The sequence below is a fragment of the Aethalodelphis obliquidens genome, unplaced genomic scaffold, assembly GCF_003676395.1.
Source record: "Aethalodelphis obliquidens isolate GAN/ISIS:26980383/991018 unplaced genomic scaffold, ASM367639v1 scaffold2, whole genome shotgun sequence".
Taxonomy (NCBI): Eukaryota; Metazoa; Chordata; class Mammalia; order Artiodactyla; family Delphinidae; genus Aethalodelphis; species Aethalodelphis obliquidens.
This window is the reverse complement of record NW_020837946.1, coordinates 65,442,717-65,462,970: the sequence shown is the minus strand read 5'-3', so window position 1 is coordinate 65,462,970 and position 20,254 is coordinate 65,442,717. Positions and strand designations below refer to the sequence as shown.

At 36.2% G+C, this 20,254-nt stretch overlaps 1 protein-coding gene across 7 annotated transcripts in view; it reads right to left on the bottom strand.

Moving 5' to 3' along the window:
- The window catches only part of SCN1A (sodium voltage-gated channel alpha subunit 1), a 161,074-nt gene that overhangs the window by 78,767 nt on the left and 62,053 nt on the right, over nt 1-20,254 (bottom strand). For 5 of the 7 annotated variants that reach the window (XM_027129294.1, XM_027129279.1, XM_027129304.1 and 2 more), the window contains exons 2-3: nt 15,614-15,926; nt 1,614-1,732 (exon numbers count right to left, since the gene is read on the bottom strand). In XM_027129294.1, coding sequence (XP_026985095.1) covers nt 1,614-1,732; nt 15,614-15,877 — 383 coding nt within the window. In that variant the 5' untranslated portion in view covers nt 15,878-15,926. Of the gene's footprint in view, nt 1-1,613; nt 1,733-15,613; nt 15,927-20,254 lie in introns of those variants that run through there. The other 2 variants (XM_027129315.1, XM_027129325.1) reach the window with 1 other exon arrangement.

The following is a 20,254-nucleotide window of genomic DNA, read 5'->3' as shown; positions in this document are numbered from 1 at the left end:
TAAGGGTCGGGTTGCTCTATTTCAGCTGAGTTTGTAAACGTGTAGCAACACTGGATAAGATTGAAAGTGAATATTCTTCAAGGCCATGACTTAACATGATGTGAATGTAATTAAAATTCAACATAAAGGTGATCTTAGCAACATAAAAATGACTTGGGCAAGTCACTCAGCCTCTCTGTGCCATGGAAGCTTCTTGTATCTCTACTGAATTTTATGTAGTGGAGCTAATCAGGTATGGAACTCATAGTTTGAGGTACAGATTAAATGGGTTAATATATGTGAAGTACTTGGAACAGGTCTGTATATTAGTAGACATGATCTAAGTCTTAGCTAAAACCAATGACTAACTATGACATAACAGAATTATGGAGCTGAAAGGGACCTTAAAAAACAACTGTTTAATCCCTGTATTTTAGAAATCAGAGAAATAATGCATAAGATCTAAAGAAATTAGATAACTTGGCCACAGACTAAAACACAGGTTTATTACTTTCACATCCAATATTCTTTCCACTACAGTTTACTGCCAAAGCAAAAATTTTCCGTGTGTGAAAAAGAAAGTTTTCATCAAATGACCACATGATGGCACTAGGAACACAAACTAGGATGATGAAACCTCCATAAATGTAAAAACCCCGAACATATAAATTTTGTGTTTCAAATCTTTGACTTTTAATAATATCGTATTTATACCATAAGAAATCTCTTGCTATCAGTTTAGAAATAGAACGGATTTTTAGGTTTTAAAGTCTTTTTTCAAAAAATCAGGTAGTGTAAGTTTATGATAATTATAATAGTATTTCTATATTTATTATTGCCAAAGCTATCAAATGAGACATAATCAGAAGTGAAGGTTTTTGCCAATGAATATGAACAGATGAATTTAGTTGCAGAATCCTTTTTTAACACCAATGAGAATCTCAAAGCCAAATCCCTAAAGACCACTTGGAAATACAATCTTAGCGTCTTTCATTAACTTCCAAAGCCTTTACTAAGCAATCAGTTTTGCACAGCAGAGTCATAATTCAATGACTTAAATTTGAAATTAAGCCAATATTCCAGTACTTCCTCACAGATTTCATTAGGAAAGTTCAAAAACTAGCTAAATATTGGCCAAAGCCCCCTGATCTTCTCCCATGGAAAATATGCTTAAAGGTTAATTCTAAGGCACACTAAAATGCTTTGTATTATAGATAGCTCTATATTGGCTCTGGATGGAAATTTTTTGCTATTATATCATTATTCACTGCAAATTCTAGAAAATCAGAAACTTTGTACCATATCTTAAAAATAAATATGGCTATTTTACACTAGATTTGTAGGACTTGATACATATGTTTTTAGAAAGATATATATAATGTTAAAGACTTTGATGTATAATATATATTTGAAAGATATATATATAGTACATATATAATATTAAAGACTATGTAAGTTTCAGTGACATCTATGTAATTAATTTTAAGAATAAGGCTTATATGACCAAAGAAAATACAAAATGAGGGTGATAAAACCACAGAATATGGACATTTCCCAAGTTAATTTTATATTTAGCTACAAAGCATTTATAGATTATGTACTAATAGCTGATATTGATCACATGAAAAGGATATGAATGTACCAAAATCTTAATAGCTATTTTCCTAAGAGGATTGAAGGGAGTTAAAATGTACAGGGCAGAAGTGGCACTGAACCGGAAGATGGCCTTCCCTTTATTCAATACTATAAAAGTCTGTAAGATAGGAACACATAGAAATATAAAAGTATAAACCATTTAAACTCTATTACCCACCTTCTATCATTTGTCAAAATGAATTATTCCAATGTTGCAACTTCCGACGTGCACCATGAAGACAAACTGTTACTGGATCTCTTCTTAACTAGAGACAACATCCAATGGTACAACTCACCTTTGACTTGATACTTACCTGCAATTTTATCGTATATAAGACAGTTAGCCAAGATAACTTATTTATTTTCTTAATATTTTAAATATCTGAGTTAAAGGAAAAAGTCTCAAATGGGTGCACGTATCATTTCATTCTACAGATCTTAGGACACTACATTCCTTTTACAGCGATTTCAGCTTTTCCATTTCAAATATCTTGAAAATTAATGCTCTGGAATGCAAAATCATTCAGTAAGACAAATAATATTTTTGAAATAAATATTCTTTTACCATTTCTGCTTATAAAATAAACATTATCACTCTATTTATAATAGGAAATAAAAACAGCCACCATCAAACCCAGTCTTGGGTTAAATGGATGTAATCCAATAATTGAGTTCTGGAGGCCAAGCTCCCTGGAGAGTATCTGTTGACCAGGAGTGCTAAACTCTGTATTGGGATTTCTGAGTTAGCTGACACACTGAATTCTAGTCCCAACTGGCTGCCTATTTCATGTAGTGCTTTCTTAGAGGAAAAGCTCAAAGCCCCTGCAGAATCTAGGATCCATGGATGTGAATGGAACTGGCATTCTAAAAATTAGACATATCTGAGCACAATTAGCAGTGTGTGGACAAAAACAAACAAACAACAACAACAAAAAACAAAGCAGCAACATACAATCGTGTATCAAGGATTCTGACTCAGTGTTTCCTAAGACCTTTGTGTACATTCAGATTGGGGGGAGTGGAACCTATTTCTCTATGAAGAACATATATTAAGAAGGGAACTCCAAATCTTTTAAATTTAAACCCCATTCTCCAAAAATACTGTTTTTCTGACTGAGGACACATATCTGTGTAGATCACATTATGACATAGCAAGCATTAACCTTATGTTTACTTTCTACTAAAAATCTTTGACAAGGGTTTATTCTCTACATTTAGTCTGCAGGTCATTTATAGATTTCTCATTTCTTTTCTCCTCTACCTTCAGGGTTTTCTAAATTGAAATAGAGTAATTACTCCAAAACATTTACTGAGTTGCTGTTTGAAAATAGCACTTCCTCGCTGGTATATGTCAGAGTGCCCTAAATCAGGGCTGTGAAAATGGTCCCCCAACCAGTGCTGGTCTCCAAGTTGTTCCTGATCTGTGACAAGATTTGAGAGTAAGTATTTAGAAACTTGTAAGACAATTTGACAGACTAATTTTCCATCTGTTGAATGTAATAATAAAAAGACAGGGTGTATTTTGCAGGTCTGTTTTTCATTTCAACTTTCTGGAAATTAATTTTATTGTATTTTGTAGAATAGCAACCACACCTTCACAACAGAGAGTTTGAGATGCATTGCTCTACATCTAACTTTGACTCCATATTTCCACTTTCATCTTTGATGGACTGTGGGTCCAGAGTACAAAGAAAACTGTGTCATAACGTCCATTTATAGGAGGGGAGAGTTTCACCTGTGCTTACTGGAGGAGCAATCACCCGTGTCTACTTAGTGCTCTTTTTCTCTGATTCATTCAGTGCCGCTGTCCCTAAATGGCATTGTGAGATCATCATAAAATGTGCACAGACTTCTGCAATGCAAATGCCTTTGCCCTAGGGAGTACACACATGCAAGGACACAGAAAGGCTCTGAGTGAGCTAAATCAGGACCGAATATGGTCCACCTTGTAAACCAACTGCCTATGCTTCCTTTCCCCAAAATTATGCTGAGTAAAACCTGATGGAAATATTGTGATCTGGGAGTGGGAGACCCAGTAAAAACATAATGTAGAATATATCTTTTTAAAATAAGAATTCCCTCATTTCAAATAATATTACAAGCCTAATTTTGGAAAAGAAGTTACAGTCCATACGGGACCTAAATCATGGGCTGGAGGAAGAGGGGGATGAAGATGGTACTGATTGTCGCTCAGTGGATAAGAATGATAATCCAGCTCATCCTGAGGAGAGGAGACCACGTGCAGAAGAGATGACCTGTGTCTTCGGCTCTGTGGCCACCCTCCAGCCCAAACCATGAGCAGACCTAACAAAAGAAGTAGAAGAGATGGAGGAAGAGGGTGATGAAACCAAAGGCAAAGCTGCAGAGGCCAAAAGAAAGCGTTGGAGAGAGAAAGAAATTCTGCACTAAGGACCAAGAAGAAAAAGAAGCAAGACTCAGAAGCTGAACCAAGAGGAACCCAAAAAGGCAGGGCAAAGGGTCAGAACTCAGCAGGGTAAAGCTAACGAAAGCCACGGCACCCTGATGCTGATAAATAATTCTCAATCTAAAAGTCCTTTCACATAGAGGAATTAATATTTTGACACAAAAGTGAAAGGCAAAACGACAAAATTCCCAACTGTTCAAGCCTTAGATGGAAACTTTTACTGCTTTTAGGGTATATTCTCTTTATTTATTTAAAAAATTCAAAGAATGTATTTTAACTTCATATTTATAAGAAGTATGTGTACAGTGTGTAAGTGCTTACAATTAGAATGTATAATGGAATTAATGAGATTTTCCTGTACAGCAATATTTGTTCTCCTTTAATTTTTCACAAGCCGTATAGATAGATAAGACATCCTTGATAGAGCTCCTGGGAAGCTGAGGATAACACCGGCATTAAGGGACTATTTCAGAGGGTTTCTTCTGTGAAGACTTTGCTGTTCCCAGGTTGAAACATATATTTACATACAAACTATACAAATGTTGCTTTAAAGTGTTTATGGATTCATTTTAAACAGTTGAATTACAGAGCAGTCCAATATTAGAATCTTGACTCTGTTACCATTTTTATGTCAATAAGTTCCATTTAGAACTTCAAATTTGCTATTTGTAACTGATCTTCTATCTATTTCCTCATCTACCTGTATCCATCCTCCTTATATTTACTCGCACAGAGAAGAAGCCAAACATTTAGTTTCTAAGTGTTGAGGATTAATGAAAGGATACTTGCCCCTAAAGACTCTCAAATACATGTTTCCCCAAATAATGGTATTGAGAGTATTGAAGGGAGAAGAGAGTCAGAAGAGAACACTGTTTACTTACAAGTGGTCAAGTAACTCTAGAATTTTCAAACGTACAGATATTTGCCTTCCTCATTTCACAGATAAGAAAGGGATCAAAAAGGAAAGAATTAAAAGACTAGCCAAGATGTTACTATTACCCCCACCCCATTTTTTTTTATTGTGGTAGAATACACATAAAATAAAATTTACCATCTTGTCCATTCTAAGTGTACAAGTTCAGTGTTGACTTTTTCAAAGAATGTACTGAATGGCTTATTAGAGGAAAGTATTTTAGCATCCTTTAAATCTAATTAGTTTAATACAAATTTCATTAACATAACTACTCAGGACAATTTTTATTGCATTACGTCACTTCAGTAGAAAAGAAAAACTTCAAAATTGATGGTGGAGGAGAAACGGCTGGTATAGTAGTATCCAGCTTGAAACAGGCTTTTTATTTTTTTTTACAGCCCAAGGCTGTAGGAAACTCATGAAATCATTTTAACCTGAGAATAACACTGTGCCTCAGAACCAATTTCAAAACAGCATTTTGACTGAATTAGAGATGAGATTCTATATATAAAAATATCACTTTTAAAGACACATTTGTAGGAATGTAACTCTCTTCACATACTAGATATTGATCAGGCTTGTCACTTATCTCTTCATGTATAGCTACCAAACTCAAGTAGCATTTATAAAGTTCCTATATGATAAGCTGTTAATATGTATGAGCGTGGTGGACACCTGGAAAGCAGCCTGGATCTAATTCTCAGCTCAATTGTTAATTCAATTGACTTCAATGCAGAAGATTTGTGTTAATTGTTTAGGACAATATTTGCAAAGCTCTGTGCTAAAGTTTATAGGGAAAACAAAGGCCCCCAAGTAGTTTGGAGTAAATAGTAAGTTATGACCCCAAGAAGCTTGAAAACTAGTAAATGTTCAACTACCTATACTAATGGAAGAAAATCTAGAAGGGTAAGTGAAGGTTTACGTAGACTGGAGCTGCCCAATAGAAATATTACATGAACTACAAATCTAAGCCACATATGTGATTTTAAATATTCTAGTAGCCATGTTTAGAAAAAGAAAAAGAAGCAGATGAAATTAATTTGAATAATGTTTTCTTTAACCCAATATATCCAATAAATTATCATTTGGGGATGAAGTCAGTATTAAAAATTATTGAGATAATTTACATCCGCTTGTCATACCAACTGTACGTCTTCAGAGACTGAACTCACCACATTTCAAGTACGTTTCAAGTACAATAGCCATACGTGACTAATGTCCACTGAATTGGGCAGCGCAGACCTAGGTGTAAACCATTCATTGTACTGCCAGTTCATACTCTCTTCAGCAAGCCTTGCCAGGTAAAAGTCAATTCTAGCTTTAAAGGAAACAACGAAAACCCAAACAGGTAAACACCCCTGATAATCAAAGCTTAATAGTCTGGAAAGCAAATTAGAAAAACATAAGTAGGATTTGTTTTAACTTACGTATTTATTGAGTGCAGACTCTGGAGTTGGATGCCTCGCGCAAAATCTGGCTGTGCTGCCTTCCAGCACTGAGATCCTGGACAAGTTACTAACTTTTCTGTGACTTATTTGCCTCTTTTGAAAAATGGGAATAAGTACACTAAGTTCACAGAGGTGTTGTGATTCCAATTCAGTAGGTCAGATTCTGATGCCTTGTATTCTGTACTTTTAATAAATAACTCAGGTGAGTCTGCAATAGGAGAGCTGTGAATCTGTTTTTATTAACAGTTCTCATGTTGTGTACCTGGAATAAAATCCTTCCCCTTTATCTAACTGCATAGTCAATAAGGAAACACTTAGGTTATAATAGTTTGGTAGGATTGCTATTTATGAATCTGTACCCATTACTATTTAGTAGTCTTTTTTTGTCTCTGGGTTTTTAGAAAGTGTTTGCTTATTTTTTTTTACTCAGGATGGACACTGAATTTAACAAGCCATAGTTTTCCAGTTCCCTTTTAAAAATATGTCCATTATCTTAACTTTTCTTTCACTCTAGGGGTCTTGTTCCTTAAATGGTTTAAACCTAATGCTCAGCTTTGTGTTTATCTAAACATTATTGAAAAATTGCCAAATCACAGGATTGACTCCAAATTTACTGCAATTTCACTGCTCTAAATGTACTGGCAAAAGCAAGAAATAACAGAGGAAGGTGAGCAATGATCATGAACAATAGAAAAATGCAGAATATACTATTGGTTGATTCCACTTATGCTTTAGCCTCAAAATTTAAAGAGGCAATTTTCAACTTGTACTTACACTGTGATCCAAAAATGTGTTTGGAGGTCAATTGTTTGGAACTTCGAACATATTTTCCCAAAGAAAGGAGATACATATATATATATATTTTTTTTACACATAGATTCAAAAACCTATGTAATTCCTAATTAAATAGAATTCTGTATAATGACAATGTGAAATTTTATCCCTGTGTATAAGCAAGTGTGACTCTGAAAATGGTAACAGACTTCTAAGCTGGGTTGCAAGGTATACCTCTCTCCCCTCGATGTTGCCTTGGCATTCAAACTAGGGAAATTCCCTGGCTCTATCTTCTGCCAGAAGTGGGGTCAACTTTTTCTAGCTCTAAGCTGCTGGCTCGAGAAGAGGTTCCATCGGGAAAAGGCAGAATGAGACCACATGGCAGGAGGAGGGATGCTGCACAGCTTTGGGTGTAAAGAACTGCATAGACAAGAGATTCCGATTAGTACACATCTCTGGGGACATCTCTTGTTCTGGGCCAATTCCAAGGCATCTAATTCTTTTTTTTTTTTTTTCCTGTGAGCTCTCTAAATGGTCTCACCTACTTCCTTGCCTGTCTTTTTTTTTAATAACCTGTGGATTCAGGCCAAGATTTTCCTCCTTTTCTGGCTCACTGGGAGATGGAAAGCTTTCTCACAGGTTCTCTACCTGACTCTGAAGTTAGCGTGCAATATTTTAAAAAATGTTTTCTCTCCCAATCTCATTCTGTCTTTCCCCTTAGATGCGGGATAATAAGCCTAAAGAACAACTTGTGGACTTGTGCCTCCTGTGGCCCACCAAGCATTAATATCCATCCCTCATCTAATTGCACAGGGGTCTTGTAGCCAGGGATCACAAACCAAAACACCCCACAGAGGCTAGGCAGTGTGAGAGACCTGCCAATTTGGGGCATGCAAATCACTGATGCTAGATCTGATATAGTATGAGAAATCCTAAATATGCACGATTATACATGTGTGTGTGCAATCTTCTGATTTATAAATCTCAGACACTAATTCAAAATTGTAAACAGTATTGCATGAGGCAAACAAAAATGTGTCTGGGGGCTCAAGGCCTTAGAGTTTTTTTATCTTTGCTTTAAGTTCATGCAAAAGAGAAAAAGTTGTACCCAGAAAAGAGTCTGTAAAATTGCTGGTCCCTAGGCTTTAGCTGGGTAGAACAGATGCAGTGGGGCCAGTGCTGGAGAGTTCCCCAGCTGGGCTCCTATCAGCCAGGGTTACAGATGCTCTGCATCTATCTCAGACACAGAGAAAAAATCATAGCCAGAGGGTGAAATGATAAAATCTGGGGGTCAAATATTTCTCATCCCTGTTATCTTCAGCCCATAGCATGGGTGTGGTACACTATTATATGCTCAGCAAATTTTTCATTGACAGAAAAGGACTAATTGGCCCAGTTTTATTGCAGACTTTTCTGTGTGAGAACTTTGGGCAAACTCTTCCATGTCAATTTCTACATCTGAATGAAGATTATAACAATACTAACCTCAGGGTTGTTTAAAGGCTGAAATGAAACAAAATGAAATAAAACATGAGAATCCCCTTAATGAATTCAAAGTGCCATATACACTTAAGGATTAAAGGATTAAAAATGTGTCTCTCTCTGGTTCTCAAATATATACACATACAAACACTTGTGTACTTGAAAGCAACACCAATTCTCACATTGGAACTTTGCTGTTCAGTTTCCTTCCTCCCAAATTTCATATTCAGAAAACAATGCCATCCATTTGTTCCCATCTGATAAGCATTACACCTCCAAAATAGATTCCGATCCCATCCATTATTGTCTTCATTGTCAAAAATCTAGACCAAGCCTCCATAAAGACTCCCAATTTGGTCTTTAAAAATGTGAAATGGGGACTTGCCTGGTGGTGCAGTGGTTAAGAATCTGCCTGCCAACACAGGGGACACGGCTTCGAGCCCTGGCTCGGGAAGATCCCACAGGCCGCGGAGCAACTAAGCCCGTGTGCCACAACTACTGAGCCCGCGTGCCACAACTACTGAGCCCGCGTGCCACAACTACTGAAGCCCATGCACCTAGAGCCCGTGCTCCGCAACAAGAGAAGCCACTGCAATGAGAAGTCCATGCACCTCAATGAAGAGTAGCCCCTGCTCGCTGCAACTAGAGAAAGCGCAGGCGCAGCAACGAAGACCCAACACAGCCAAAAATAAATAAATAAATTTATTAAAAAAAAAAAAAAAGTGAAATGGACGTTGTGACTTCTCTACCCAAAGTCTTCAGAGAATTCATTTTGCCCTTAGACTTCGAACCCTTAAGATGTCCTAAAAGGAGCCTTGATCTAGCCCCAGGCCCACCTCCTCAATCACATCTTACTCGCCTTTTACTTACTACAGTCCTGCTATATTACATGTCTTCTTATGGGCTATTCCCTTTCCTTGGAAGGTTTCTCTCCCTTCTTCTTTCTACCCTTGAGATCCCAATATAAATGCCATTTCTTTACAGAGGCATACAATTTAAGTTTCCTGAATCTGTCCTCTTTGAAAAAAAGGTGCTTATCACCCTATTAGAATCTGGTGGGAAATGTACTTCTCTATTTTAGAAGCTGATCCAGACCCCTTGAGTCTCAAAGATTTTAGTTTTTATAAAGGCAGGGGATGCCCCTGATTGAGCAGAAGTAGTAAAGCAACAAGTCAGGTTTGGGAAATACTGCCAGCCTAAGAGATGAGGAGTACAGATGGCAAAGTGGCATGAGTGGAGGGGCAGGAAAAGCAGTGACAGGCTTATTTAGAGTCTATCACTGACTTCTCTTCTCCACTGGTATCATTAGTGTGACAACTGCAAACCCAGAGTAGCATGGTGATGAGCCATGGAAGCTGACGGATCTGGTTTTAAATCTAGTCTCTGTTACTTAGTAGCTTTATGATCTTAGGAAAATTAACTTTATCTCAGTTTCATTATTTTATTTTATTTTATTTTTTTAGTCATCAATTTTATACACATCAGTATATACATGTCAATCCCAATAGCCCAATTCATCACACCACCAACCCCACCCCCCTGCGGCTTTCCCCCCTTGGTGTCCATACGTTTGTTCTCTATATCTGTGTCTCAATTTCTGCCCTGCAAACCAGTTCATCTGTACCATTTTCTAGGTTCCACATATATGCGTTAACATACGATATTTGTTTTTCTCTTTCTGACTTACTTCACTCTGTATGACAGTCTCTAGATGCATCTACATCTCTACAAATGACCCAATTTCGTTTCTTTTTATGGCTGAGTAATATTCCATTGTATATATGTACCACATCTTCTTTCATCATTTTAAAACAAAGAGAAGAATTATCTTGGAAGGACATGTCGGTTAAATAAGAACTGTAAATTTCCTAATGCACAGTGCATACGGCAGAGCTACTGTTTCTGCTTGCCTAGCTGACCTTCTTCAAAGTCTCCATCTCTTCCTTTTAGAGAAAACCTCTGCCTCATTGTCTGGCCATGTGGCTTGGATGGAGCTGACCCACCCCTTGGCAACACTGGTCAACATGTGATGCTGATCTGGCCAATGAGAGCATCACAAACCCCTGGTTACAGTGATTGGTTCAGAAGAGGCCATGTGACCTAATTAGACTGAATTTCAGGACTTGTGTAAGAAATTTTGAAGAAAAAGAGAGCTCTTTTTCTTGGAGTTACTAGGCTGTAGGATGTTAGTTTCATGCTACTGGTGGCTATTTCTATCATCTTGTGGGAAGAGCCAGCCTGTGAATGCAGCCAGCATAGGTGAAAGTAGAACCAAAAATGGAAAAGGACTGTGTCCTGATGATGTTGTTTTAGGTACTGGATCCTTTGATATTAAGACGAGATTTACCCCACACATACATTTATTTGTTTGTTGCTTAGTTTGTTTTCAAAAGCTACTTTCTGTTGGTTTTCGGTCACTTTCACTTGAAGGGAAACTTATTAATATGACAGGTACTTAATAAATGCAATCATTATTTTACTACCATCCTCATCATTTTGGGATTGTTTCTGAGGCAGAGACAGGGAGGTGACAAAGAAGAAAGGGACTTAAGGAAGAAATAATGAATGGGTAAGAGAAAGATTTGGAAGTGAACTGTAGTGCCTTGCAAGTAAGGGAGAGCCTGGGTGACTGGTAATTCTAGAAGAGCTAATGATATACAAAGAAAAATCATAAATATGACAATTCATGGAATCCTGAGCTTTTACCATCTACTTTTCTGATTTTCTGTTAAACTCCTTTTTTTTTTTTTTTTTTGCGGTACGTGGGCTTCTCACTGTTGTGTCCTCTCCCATTGCGGAGCACAGGCTCCGGACGCACAGGCTCAGCGGCCATAGCTCACGGGCCCAGCCGCTCCACGGCATGTGGGATCCTCCCAGACCAGGACACGAACCCGTGTCCCCTGCATCGGCAGGCAGACTCTCAACCACTGCACCACCAGGGAAGCCCTAAACTCCTTTTTCAAGAAAAACTCCCTAATCCCAATTAAAAACAAAACAAGCAACTCTCCCTACCCCATGTAACAATTAAAAACTCCTGTGGAATGACAAACCAGGCATGAATTTAAAACCACAAGTTCCTGTATGATTCTTCATGCAGCCCCAGTAAAGAGGGAGCATGCATCTCTTTAGAAGAGCTGATAAAAAGGGAGAATAAATTGTCTTTAAACATCGAAGAGACAATCAAGGAAAGAGCACATTTTTAAATGGATACATTTCTACATTCCAGAATTAACAAACATGCATTTTCACTACAGATCTAACATACCTCATTCTATTTCCAGTACCCTGTCACACTGTCAAAAGGATATTTTCTTCCATGGTACTAATGAGTCATCTGTAATTTTAAGAGAACATGAGAAGGAAGAAGTTTTCTGTAATAAAGAGTGGGTGAAGAATTTGAATGTATAGCCAAATGGTGCAAAATCAGCCGAAGCTATGAAACGAAACTGTGAAAAAAAAAAAATCCCATGAGGAAAAAAAGGTGTGTTCACAAGCTAAAATGTGCCTTGTCACAATGCTAAAGTAAATAAACAAACAAAAGGAACCCAACCTGGAATCATGTTCTGAAGACCACGGGACCAGAGCTAACATGGTATGGAAAATTCTGTGATTCTCCTCTGATAGCACTGTTATTTTATTCCTTAGTTCTTACCTTGGACTTCTGAAGGCTTAAAACATCTGAGGGTCTGGAAGTGCTTCCATGTACCGTGAGTGTTCATGAGACAGTTGCTACTATTTCTCGAGTTACTACCACAATATCACTGACCATGGATTAAATTATTTTAGCAATTTCAACAGAAAATTTGAACATTATATAATTTGTACATTTTAAGCTAGGGCAAAGAAGATAAAAATATGTGGGCATATGCCATCTGAAAATACACCATCAGCAGTGACATTTTCATAAGCTCACTGACACTGTAGAAGATCACAGAGAGCTTCACTGGGGTTTGTGTCCTTTCTATTGCTTACATGTAGATTCTTTATATATACACACCACTGTACTTTAACCTAAAACTTAACATAGATTCTGCCACCATTTTTTGTAATAGGCTTGCTTTGTTTATTCTATATATTTTTAAGAAAGAAACCAGAGACTTGGGATATACATACAAAGGACACATTAAGTATTGTACTTGAGTTTAAACTTAGGGGAGTCACTAGCCTGATTAATATCTGCATATTACAATCCACTCAGGCAATAAAATGCACATCCCCAATATCAGTGATGGTGGGAAATTTCATCCTAAGAAGCATTTTCCCCAGTGACATTTCCATCATTAGACCCTTTATCTATGCTGGGAGTACTGTGCATGTCTACTGCATTGTTTAAAGAAGATCACCCTGCCATCCTCAGATACTCAAGTCACTAAAGTGAAATTGGTCATCAAGTAGAAAAAGGAAATATTCATCATTTTTAAAAGGTTATTATTTTTCTAAGGATTCCAGCTTCAATCAGAGGAAGCTAATTCAGAATTTAAGACTATTCCTCCATACTGAAATAATCCAATTATGAACAAAAATTTAAGACTAGAAAGAGTGTACACACAACCACAGAAAGTTATAAAACATGTAAGTGCAAAAGAAGGAAATTTCCAACACATAGCTCAATCATGTCCTAAGCATGCCATGTTAGTTTTTAAGGATTTCAGTACTGCAAAAAGTTTCACTTGTATTTCTGTTGAATGACTTACATTTGGAGACTTGCTGGATGTCAGCTCAATGTGAAAGCAATGGATGTGCCTCACCTTGGGGAAACCTCCTTCCTGATAACAATATTTCTCTTACCAGGTTGTGCTACTTACACTCTGTGATTTGTTCCAAAATACCAAAATATTTTTCCTTCCTCACACAATGTACATTTGAAGATAAGGACAGAAGATGTTAAAGGCAAGTTTGAATGTGAACCTAACAAAGTTTATAAGGGTTACTTCACCACAAGAATCTGACTGACTAGTCATTCCTTCAGGATTGGTCTTTTACCCTCAGTTTTAAGACCTTTCTTTTAACTATTTGGATGGGTTTGCATCATTTTGCTTTCCATCTGCCTTTATATCCTTTGTTATATCTCATTCATTATAAACCAATTGTGGATGGCTTTGTTTGGGGACACTCCCTCAAGATGACAACTTTTATCAGTCTAAAAACTCTTTAATTTAAAGGAAAAGATTAATTGGATGATCTCGTTTCTACTTGAAGAATAGCTGCCCTTGTCAACACGCATTAGTTTGGTCTTTCTCAATGTATGCATTTACTGTTTTATAGATAAGGACACAGCACAGGAGATGGGATGCTAGATTTCAGCCCTGTTTGATGAAGTGGTAGACTCTGGGTGGCTTTAATAACTTTTAGATGGTGGTTACTACTGGAGAGGTGGGAGCTGGATGTCTGGGAGTAGCAAAATGCCTGCTGAGCATGGAGCCCACTAACCCACTATAATAGCAGCTCTAAATAGATTGGCTATGTCCAATGGCTATAAATAAAGTAACATACTTTAGTGTTAATGAATTTCTGGCTAGAACACATCAGAGTCATTATTTCAAAAATAGAATAATTTTAAATAAGTTAATATGTATGAATAGTTGGATTATCCACATTTTTACTTTTTTTATACAAATAAACCCCTCGTAGTCTGCTTAATTTGGGTTTTAGCTTTTCAGATATCATATTAAATTAATTTCCAAAGGAGTGATTTAATGACAAAATTCAATTTTTCTCATAATTAAATGGAAGTTATGAAACAGATCATGGCTTACCTACTAAGATTTAATAATACAATGTTAAAAAGCAAAGTTAAATAAAAGATAATGAATCTATGAAAAATTATTAGTCTCTTCCTTCACAGTAAAATGGTCAAATCAGTTTTTAAAAAGGAAAAGTGTGTTACACTTAAGCTGGCTATATCCTGAAAAGTTTTTTTAAAAATCTGAACATTACGAGGTTTTTACCTCTGAAAGTTGTAGTAGTCAATGAGAATGTATTTACAAAACTGTCTCGAATCCAAATACTAAAATTCCAAACTTATGCACTTGATGAAAACTAACACTATAACTGTGCCAGCAACTAAAAGCATCCCTAAACGTTTTGGGGGTATTTTTAAGGCCCATGTTTAACTAAAAGATCTCATTTGCTTAATTACAATATTTGTGCTGTACCTTTCCACCAAGAGTTCACAAATATATTATTCTAGGTGAAAAGGATAATAAAATATTGCAAATTAACTACTCATAAATTTAATCTAAAATCAATACAATAATCTTTTTTGATTTTATCTTTTTCTACACTTTTCTTCTTGGTTTGGTGAAATCATGGTCATAATGAAAGGCTGGGTGCTTACTATTTTCATTTCAAGCATGGATATTCAAATATCATTTATATGTTCTTCAGAATACTATATTTTTGGTCATCCTTACCAATATCAATACATTTCCACCAAAAGATTAAATAATTTTTTAAACTATTGTTTGTATAGGAATGTCTTTTCCCAATGAAAAAAAGTGTCTTCAGGAAGTTAACTGATATATTATATATAACATAATATTTATATATAATATAGAAACTGAAAACCCTTGTGGCATCTAATTTTGTTCCATGAGAAATGAATACCAATATTTTTGAGGTCTTTATAATTTGTGATAATTTCAAGATTTTCAAGTACAGAAAACCCATAAATAGTAAATACAATCTTTGGGGAGATGTTTTTAATTTGTTAAATTAGCTGCCTACAACTTACATTTATTTTTAAGTATCTACTGTGCATTTGGGACAGCTCCATCTGTTATGATATAATCAATTTATTTGTCATGTATATGCATAAAACATGTGCAAATGTGTTTTATTTCCTAAACAGAAGGATACTTAGACTTTGTGCTAACTTGGCTTGTGTTGGTGCTATAACAGTCCAAAGTATACTGTAAGGCAATTAGCAGCAAAATATGCCTGATAAAACACACTCACTTTTTTATTGATATAGTACGGGTCCAGGTCCTCCAGCGGCTCTGACACCATCCCTGGAGGGATGTCTCCATAAATAAAAGGAAGGTTCTTTCCAGCTTCCAAGTCACTATTTGGCTTTGGGCCACGTTCATCATCATCTTTCTTGTCTGGTTTGGGATTCTTAGCCTTTTCTTCTGCAATGCGTCTTTCAATAGCTGCAAGAGATTCTCTGGTGAAGAAGCTGAAGCTGTCAGGTCCTGGTGGTACAAGCACTGTTTGCTCCATTTTGTCATCCTGCACATTTTAATCACCATTTACTCTGCATATGAAAGTCCTAAAAAAAAAAAAAAAAGAATACAGATATTTTAAGGAGATTAAGAGATCTTAATATCTACAAACTCCTGTCATGAAATAAGACCTAGAGGATTGAAATGTTCATTTCCAATTAAATCCAAATAGAATTACTAAATATAAATTCTTTTTCTGTAGCAAGAACATTTAACTTGAGATCTTTAGCATTACCCTTTTAACAAATTTTTAAGTATGCAAGACAGTATTGTCAACTATAGTCACGAAGTCGTACAGCAGCTCTCTAGAATTTATTCATCTTACATAACTGAAACTTTATGCCCAGTAAATAGCAACTCTCCATTTCCCCCTTCCCCAGCTTCTGGCAAACACCATTCTACTTTCTGTCTCTATGAGTTTGGCTTAACAAACATGTTTTCTATCTCGGGTTTGTTAAATGTCCCATGTTTATTAATTCTTGTGCTTTGCCGAGACAGGAACTGTGCCATAACTTAAGAAAGTAGTTCAAGTATAGCCTTAATTAAAGTACATTAGCTAAATACCACCCTGTCCCAAATGGGCTGTTCACTCTGTGAGCCACCCAGAAGATGAGGATGTGGCCCCATAGAGACCATGGTTAGCTCATCAACAGGCTGAAGTGGAAAGGGAGTTGTCTCTGAGAGGATATAAAATCCAACCCTCTAATCTGCACAAATGCCTCCTGGCCAAGCCGGTCAGAACAGTTTGCTGCGGCCAGACTTAATGACCAGTCAAATAGCCACTGCTGTCCTGATTGAGCCTTCATCTATTCTGAGATACAGACAATTGGAACTGTGACCTGTCACATCAACAGCCATGCTAGGGTTGGCTTACTTAAACACGTACAGAAAGAGATGGTCCAAGGTTAGACAGATGCCATTTAGATGACTAAGAATGAGAGAAAGGCGAGGCTGGGAAGAAATTACTAGATTGGGCTGCAGGTGGGAGAAGATAGCTGTATGTGCAGGAGATAGCAGGATTCTCTAATTTCAGGAAAATAAAATAATCGGAAAGAAGACGGTTCCGTAAATTAAATAGGAACTGAGGTGTTTTCCTTCACTAAAGCAATCATGATATTCTTGCTGATTCTATAGTCCTATAGTGAGAAATATATGAGGACCTGAGGCAAAACACTCGACTCTGTGTAGCAGTCAGACTTGATCTGATGCCCGAGGCCAAATCCCAAATGTATTGTTTTAAGGCATATTTAATATCAGCTCAAATTTCACAGATATTACTGAGCCAAAACTTCTCAGAGCCTAAGCTATCATTTGGCCACACGTTTTATTTGGACACTGCATTAACTCATTAAAGTCAGGAGGCTGGGACTTCCCTGGTGGCACAGTGGTTAAGAACCCGCCTGCCAATGCAGGGGACACGGGTTCGATGCCAGGTCTGGGAAGATCCCACGTGCTGTGGAGCAACTAAGCCTGCATGCCACAATTACTGAGCCTGTGCGCCTAGAGGCCGTGCTCTGCAACAAGAGAAGCCACTGCAGTGAGAAGCCACTGCAATGAGAAGCCCATGCACTGCAACGAAGAGCAGTCCCCACTCACCACAACTAGAGAAAGCTGCGTAGCAATGAAGACCCAAAGCAGCCAATAATAATAATAATAATAATAAAGTCAGCAAGCTATGATACAGTTAATTGCAGCTTTGGTGTATATGAACTGCAATAATAAAACTGCTGCCATAACTATCTTTTGAGAGGTCTTATAGGGATCTCAAATTTCACTGAAGGAGATTCCCATTGCTGTGAGGTTTATGACCATATTTTTTAGGGGGTGACCAGAAACAAGGAGGGATGGAAGTCTAAATTTGTACTCTCCATCCATTAAGTGAACTAACGAAACTTTCAGAGGTTATTACAATCTACCTGCAGTTCAGCTTAGAGCCTGGAAGAACAGAAAAATTAAATCAGTAAATTTAAATCAATGGAAAAAGAATATTTTGCCTTAAAATTTTACTGCTCCCATAAGGCATCAGAAAAATACTGGCATTTATTTATTTGGAAGTAAAAGTTTAGGGATAACAAGCATGGTGCATTTTCTAAGGGAAGTTTTATAACATCAGTGTATGTATGGTTTTATTTTTAACTAATTAGTTTTTTGATAAAAAACATGTGTAAATGATATAAATTCAAAACATTTAAAAAAAACAGTGTAAATTTTCCTTTCCATGTTGTTCTCCAACAATCAATTCCTGGTCCAGCGGTAACCACAGTTATCTGTCTACATATATTTTTCCAGATATGTAATAGGTATGTGCCAATCACATGGGTGTATGTATGCTCACACATTTTCTGTTTAAAAACACATACATAGAATATCTTGCTATACAAACTTTTCTGCACCCTGCATTTTTCACTTAAAATATGTATTAGAGTTCATTCCTTATCAGTTTTTATAGATTCAACTCTTTTTATCAGCTGCATGGTTTTCCATTTATTGTACATACTATAATTTATTGAATCAATTACCTAGTTATGGGTATTCAGGTTGTTTTCAGTCTTTTGTTATTATAAATAAAGCTGCAATTAATATATTTTAAACACATACTTTCACATATATGTGAATATGTTTATGGTATCAATTTCTAAAGTTGGAATTTGTGCAAAAAGTGAATCTTTAATTTTGATATTATCACAAAATAACTCTCTCTGAAGGCTGAACCAATTGATTCTCCTGACAACGATGTAACACGGTGCCTGCTCATCTCCATCCTCACCACATAATGTGTTATCATACTTTCAATACGTTCAACCTGACTGAGGCAAAAATGGGGTCATATAATTGTTTTAATTTGCATTTGTCTTAAAATGAGAAAAGATGAACTTATATGAGCATATGTTTAAGAGCTATATTTTCTTTTCTGTGACTGCCTAGTTAAATAACGGTCCATGTTTTCATTTTCATTTTCTTTTCCTTTTTAATCTATAGCACCTTTTAAGAACAACATGAACCATTTAATTTCGGGATATGGGGGCTTTTAAAAAACACACAGTGTATGTATTTTGACTTTATGGTATTTTATGCTACAGATTAAAAACATTTTAATTAAAAAATGTTTAATGTTATGTGATGATCAAACTCTAATTCTTTGGTTTCTAGATTTTGTGTCATGGTCAGGAAAGCATCCACGTCCCTCTGGAAGTGTGGAAGGACATATCATATATCATGTTTTCTTCTTGAATTTTTGTCATTTTTATGGCTTAGTTTTATAAATTTAAATCTTTGATCTATTTGGAATTTGTTTTCTATCTGGAGTGAGGTAGAGATCCATTTTTTCTAGTTGTCCCAACATTAATTACTGAATAAGCTAACTTCTCCACTAATGCACTATTTATATTTATATATATATAAATTCAAGGTCTAGATGAGCAAAATTATAAAACTGGTCGAAGAAATCAAAGTACTACCTAAATAAATGGAGATATTCCTATTCATAAGTAGAAAGATTCAATATTATAAAGATGTCAATTCTTCCCAAATTGATCTCTATTTGTCCATTGATCTACTGATCAATGAAATCTCAATCAAATTATTTTGTGGATACTGACAAACTGTTTCACAAATTTATATGGAGAAGCAAAAGACCCAAAATAGACAATAAAATAGTGAAGGAGAACAAAAATGTTGGATAATTGACAGTATCTGACTTCAAGAAGATACAGCAATCAAGAAAGTGTGGTATTGGTTAAAGAATAGACAAATAGATCAACAGAACAGAACAGAAAGCCCAGAAACAGACCAACATGAATACAGTCAACTGATCTTTGATAAAGCAGCAAAGGCAATACAATGGAGCAAAGATAATTATTTCCAACAAATGATGCTGGAACAACTGGACATCCACATACAAAAAAAAAAATGAATCTAGACACAGACCATATACCTTTCACAAAAATTAGCCTAAAATGGATCACAGACCTAAATGTAAAATGCAAAACTATACAATGCCTAGAAGATAACATAGAAGAAAAAGTAGATAATCTTGGGCAAGGTAATGACTTTTTAAATAAACACAAAAAGCATGATCTACGAAAGAAATAATTGATAAGCTGTATTTCATTAGAATTAAAAACTTCTTCTCTATGAAAGACAATATCAAGAAAATGAGAAGACAAGCCACAGACTGGGAGAAAATATCTGCAAAAGACAAGAGCTGATAAAGGACTGTTATCCACAATATACAAAGAACTCTTAAAACTCAACAATAACAAGCAACTTAATTAAAAAATAGGTCAAAGGCCTTAACCAACACCTCACCAAAGAAGAAATACAGATGGCAAATAAGCATATGAAAAGATGCTCCATATCATGTATCATCAGAGAA